The sequence below is a fragment of the Halyomorpha halys genome, unplaced genomic scaffold, assembly GCF_000696795.3.
Source record: "Halyomorpha halys isolate HHAL.00 unplaced genomic scaffold, Hhal_1.1 Scaffold399.1, whole genome shotgun sequence".
NCBI lineage: Eukaryota > Metazoa > Arthropoda > Insecta > Hemiptera > Pentatomidae > Halyomorpha > Halyomorpha halys.
In genome coordinates this window covers 332,389-335,531 of record NW_027107556.1, presented here as the reverse complement: position 1 = coordinate 335,531, position 3,143 = coordinate 332,389, and the positions used below count along the sequence as shown (strand labels likewise).

The 3,143-nt window shown below is 26.3% G+C and overlaps 1 protein-coding gene across 1 annotated transcript; it reads right to left on the bottom strand.

Moving 5' to 3' along the window:
* Window positions 1-2,771: 2,771 nt before the first annotated feature.
* MrgBP (MRG/MORF4L binding protein) lies at window positions 2,772-3,143 on the bottom strand. The gene has a single exon (XM_067045944.1). The coding sequence runs from the start codon at window positions 3,141-3,143 to the stop codon at window positions 2,772-2,774; it is 372 nt and encodes a 123-aa protein (XP_066902045.1).

Here is a 3,143-nt window from a genome sequence, read left to right as displayed (position 1 = left end):
ATACTATCATGATTTGCATAAATAAAAACATAAATCTAATAAAAAATACAATAAAATAAAACTGATCAAATAATAATAATTTATGTACAAGGGAAAGAAAATTAAATTTAAGTAACAATAAAATAAATACGTACTCGCAGTTGGACAAAAAATAACTGACTCGAATAAAATGAACCTAATTACCAATATAATTTTTTTTTTAATTAGAAAGACTACACATTAAACTTTTTTAAGAACTAAAAAAGAAGTTTTAATAATAATCTTAAAAATTTGTTTTCTAAAATTTTCAAGAAGTTACAAAATTAGAGAACATACTGATTTACTAGTCTTGAATTTAAAAAAAATAAAATGGTTTAGATGTCTATGTTATGTGTTGATCACTATATTACTTTTAAAGAGGAGAGTTTCAATTGGGAAAAATTTGAAGTATTAATTTGCATTGAATTTTCTTTCTTTAATATGGTAATTTTTATGATTTATGTTATTTTATTGATAATAAATAAAGAAATTAAGGGAAAATCTGTAGCTTTATTACTACATGGTTTTAAATTTACAGCTAAGATTTTCTAATTTCATTTGTTTGCTTGTTTTTGTTTAGTGGCGCCAAACTTCATTGGTCATCAACGCCATTTATATCTTATTTAATTTTGCTTATATTTGTTTTTTAAATTTGATTATTTATTTTTCCGTTCAATGTTATATTTTTGACAGTAAATGTTTAGATTTTAAAAACTGAAACAATAATTCTATTGTTTTATCATCGTCTCCGAGGGTTTTTGAAATATCTGGGTTTAATCCTAAGCTATTCAGGTGTGGTGTGAAATATGGGCATTATTGGAAAATATGGCTAATTGTCAAATTGTTGTTGCAATATTGGCAGTTCGGAGGCGTTTGTTTTGAAATAAGACAACCTCCACTCTACAGCATTTTTTTCTTTGATTTAAGTTCCTCAAAATTAAAAAAAAAAATTCTGAAAATGCTATTTCTCTTAGATTTTCTCTCAAGACTCTTTCGATCCTATTCATATTCGACTTTGCTTTATCTTTTCTTTAGCTATTATATTTTAGGCAGGAACAAAGTTAATGATTTTTCATATTCCAAGAAACCCTTAAATACAAATTTTCACAACAGAAAAATGAACAAACATTTTATCTAAATTAATTTAATTTTGTTTATTTGAAATAATTAACTATCTCTCATTGCTAGTAATAATAAACAATGGATGAATATAAGAGAATTTGATAATTAACAAAAGTAGAAAATAAATATTTTTCTTTTTCCTTAGTCGTTATGAAAATAGATTCTACATTCATTTACTTATATATGAAATATACAGTAAATATTAAGTATTGTCATCCTTATAGTAAATAAATAGCTGTTTTAAAATGAAGGATTAATTCCATCTCAAAATAGGTTCGTCAATGAAAGTTGCCACTGATGGTGCGCGCTGTTTTCAATTGGCATAGCAAATTGTTTTTCGTCTCTTAGGTCCTTTATTTATTTAGGAAGAGAATCAGAAAATATTGAACTACACTTAGATTAAAGGAATATATTTTTTTTTTCAAACAAAATATTTATCCCCAAAATTTATTTAGAGATACAGGACCTTAATCATAACTCCACTTTATGAATTTGTCAACTCAACCCTCAACAAACTTTTTTATCGAATGATGAGCTGATAAGGAACCATTTAAGATAAACTCCATTTATTTATATTTTTTATGAAGTTCGTATAGGTATAACTATCAAAAAATATTAAATTTTTTTTTAATAGTCCATGAATACTTGGTATACCCAATATCTCCATGCTTTCATCTCATCTAAAATCAAATTATTCAACTCTTTCTTCATGAATAAGATCAACAAAAAAAAACTGTGATGAATTTGGAAAACATGCAAATATTAATATAAAATACTTATAAATTAGGGATCATTGGAAATAAGTCAAAATCATCATTTATTTTTAGAGAAAACTTAAATAGCTTATCCAAAATTCAGTCATTTATTTATTTGTATTGGTTATTTATTTTTGAACTGATAACTTCATATTTTGTACCTAACATCCATTTTAATATCGTAAACTATAATAAATAACTCAAATACTATCCAATTATAGTCTCAAAACTTTATTTCTTTTATTCGTCCAACGTTTCGGCCAATCCGGCCATCTTCAGGGACATCTCAATACCACTTTGCAAATATATAATTTGAAAACTCTAAAACTTTATTCAGGCTATTCTGCCCAGGTCAAAACATTTATATCTAATTAGTTAATTATCCATTAAAAAAACAATCAAAAATTATTTCTCTGCAAACACTATTAATAAACATTTATTACAACCATGCTTGTAAACATGTATAATTGGATAGTATTTGAGTTATTTATTAAAGAATTACCAGTCTCAAGAAAATATTAAGATTATAAATCGTAAACTATGTTTTACCAAGCTGAAGACCTCAGTTTTTCGCAACTCCCAGAGAAGAAGTCTTTCAAGTCTACCCTTCACACATAAATATACAATTTATGTAAGCATTTAAAAAAGAAGAAAGTTAGATTAATTTTATGAGTATATAAACAGGTACACAACAGTAAATTGTGTTTCTGAATGTTCTAGGGAGAAAATTGAATTTTTTGTTTTTCAAAATAAATATATATTGCCACTAAAAAACTTAAAATATACAATCACAATATTCAATCAGTCATTATTACAATATGTACAAAGTGAAAAAAGAAATTGAAATTATTACAGTTCCATTTCAGATAAATATATTCAATGTTTCCTTTTTTTCGAATTGGTCTCTACAGGCTTTGAACTTTCCACGGTTACAATTTGAGGGAATTCATCGATCGGGAGAGAGAACTCTTCCTCAGAAAAGTCATCATCAGGAAAGATTTCGTCAGCTGCTTTCAAGTCATACCAAGTACTGATTTTCTCTTTGACAATTTTCAGAGGAACATTTATGCCCATTGTTTCCTTGAATTTTTCCCAAATTATCAGCATCAAAAAATGATAAGAAACACCGATAGGTTTCAATCCATACATTGCGTGCAATAGGCGAAGCTCAGCATAAGGAGTCCATTCGAATTCTTTCATTTCAGGTTCTTTTTCTTTCTCTGAATTTTTTCCTTTCTTATCCACCAT

Bases quoted from the DNA above. Each gene is read 5' to 3' on its own strand.
- MrgBP (XM_067045944.1), bottom strand. From the start codon at position 3,143: ATGGTGGATAAGAAAGGAAAAAATTCAGAGAAAGAAAAAGAACCTGAA.